General features: G+C 36.5%; 1 protein-coding gene across 1 annotated transcript in view; it reads right to left on the bottom strand.

Moving 5' to 3' along the window:
- elmo1 (engulfment and cell motility 1 (ced-12 homolog, C. elegans)) overlaps positions 1-2,500 on the bottom strand; it is a 151,109-nt gene that overhangs the window by 117,347 nt on the left and 31,262 nt on the right. Inside the window, 2 exon segments of the mRNA XM_084079644.1 lie at positions 870-920; positions 1,483-1,555. Coding sequence (XP_083935770.1) covers positions 870-920; positions 1,483-1,555 — 124 coding nt within the window.

Below are 2,500 nucleotides of genomic sequence, written 5' to 3' on the forward strand. Positions count from 1 at the left end.
TGGTCAAAACAGAGTCAGATAGTCTGTTATTGTTTGATATTGTTGCATGTTGGCTCACTGGAAACACTCTGCTACACCAGTAGGTCTCAAAGTGTGGTCCAGGGACCCTCATGGTTCCTTGAAGGGGGGTTCCAAATGGCACCTTACGGGTGTGTAACTCTGAGAGTGTACAAATGGAACCAAATGGACCCGTAAGGGTCCATTTGGTTCCATTTGTACACTCTCAGAGTTATGGGGGTCGTGGAAGTTAAAAAGTCTGAGAACTACATGTGCTACACTAAATGGAACAGAGCCTTCATTAGTATCATTGGTAACATTTGATCCAATGAAATCCAATGAGACTGGTCAGATGACCAATGATATCCAATGAAATCGACAGGAATGGAAAACACACAGCCTAGGAAAGAGGTGAATAAACAGCTTCAATTTGGGAAAAGTGAAAAATTGTGTTTTTTTTTGTGTTTTCAGTATCTGAAGTGTAATATTTGAATCTTCATGAAAGTTCATTTTCTTTTATTTGCTCTTTCATTTTCTCTATGCTGCTGTGACCTTTTCATTTAAATGGTAATAAAAGGTGGGCAAAATAAGCTTCGGCTTCAACCCCATACCCTTTTTGGCCAAATAGTCATCTTGTTGACTAAATGGTACTGTATGTTCAACTGTTTTGTTTTAAATAAATCATAAATCATGACCAAAGTGAAAAATAATATAAACTTTACATGGTAATGATCTCATGCCCATGTGCAAGTTCAGATCAAATGCTGAACCCAGTGTGGAGAAAAAAACGTGTTCAGACAGATAGACAGAGTTTTGCAGAATACATTTTAATTTTTACGTATACAAATTATAAAAAACATAGTGGAACTTACAGGAGACTCGGTCAGACGCAGGATGGATCCGTTCTTGATGTCATTGCGATTCTGCAGGGAAGTGACAGGAAGAAACAATAATCGCCAGTGGTCTAAAAAAGTACTACATTTGTTTACTTAAGTAAAAGTATCAATCCTGCAATGTAAATAATTAACTTGAGTAAAAGTACAAAAGTATCGGCATCAAATTGCACTTAAAGTACAAAAGTATCGGCATCAGATTGCACTTAAAGTACCACAAGTAAAAGTACTCATTATACAGAAAAGTAAGTCGCATTTCAAGTTTTTAAAATGTATAAAAATCTTTTGAAAATAGCAGATCTACAAGCAAGATCGTCTATTTTCAAATGGCCGAAATATATATGTAGACCTTAAGTGGTTAATGCCGTTAAGTAATAAAAAGCTAAATCTAAAAAGTAACTAGTAACTAAAGTTTTCAAATAATTGTAGTGGAGTAGAAGTAAAAGTACTGTAACATTGGAAATACTCCAGTAAAGTAAAAAAAAAAAAGAACTCAAACAGACAACACACACATCTCTCAGCGAGCGCACGGGGCACCCAGGGACATTTTAGCATAACGTCTATACAGTCTGGGACAGAGATAAAGCCAAACCTTTTCTGTGATGTAGAAATTTGTCGAGTCTGCGTTCTGCAGAGCGTAGTTTTCATGGCTCCCCAGAGACCAGCTGATAGTGGAGGGGGGGGGGGGGGGGGGGGGGCAGAGGGGGAGAAAAAAAGAGAAAACATTAAACATTTTAACCCTTTAAGACCGGGAACGCATCTGTGTCATTTTTAGATTTATTTAGAAATCTAAAATCTAAAAGAATCTAAAATTTAGATTCTTTACCGAGTGCCGCGCTATGAGCTTGTAGATCTGCTATTTTTGAAAAATCCTGAAAATGTTTGCAAATCTTTGAATATATATATATATATATATATATTTTAAAGCGAACATTTATAACTCAAATCTTTGCTTCTGGGTGATTCTACAAATGTCATCAAAATCCTAACAGCTTTTTGAAAAAACGTACGTTTGCTATATTCAGTGGTTCTCAAACTTATTCACGTCAAGGACCCCCAGAAGCAAAGATTTGAGTAAAAAAAATGTTCGCTTAAAAAAATGATTTGCACAAAGTTTAACGATTTTTGAAAAATAGCAGATCTACAAGCTCATGGCGCGGCACTCGGTAGCCAAATAAATCTTAAAATGACACGGATTCTTTTCCGGTCTAAATGTGTTAATAACAAAATGTTATGCAGGGCAGGCTGCATATCTTTAGTAAAGTACAACTAATAGTGCTAATAGAATTCAAACCACGAGAGAGACAGATAGAGAGAGAGAGAGAGAGAGAGAGAGAGAGAGAGAGAGAGAGAGAGAGAGAGAGAGAGAGAGAGAGAGAGAGAGAGAGAGAGAGAATTACATAAAGAGTATTTTACATAAAGTCCTTGGAGCATTATATTAAACTCCAGAGGCACATTTTATACATTCACACACTCGCCACACGCTACATGACTTCATACACATCTCATACTAAGGACCGCAATGGAAACGAGCTGTCAGCTTTTTTCTTTTTGCGTTATCCTTTTGATGAAAAAATCATATTAAAAAAGAATATTTTAAGGCCAACTCT

The sequence above is a fragment of the Gymnoscopelus microlampas genome (genome assembly GCF_963454915.1).
Source record: "Gymnoscopelus microlampas genome assembly, chromosome: 15".
Taxonomy (NCBI): Eukaryota; Metazoa; Chordata; class Actinopteri; order Myctophiformes; family Myctophidae; genus Gymnoscopelus; species Gymnoscopelus microlampas.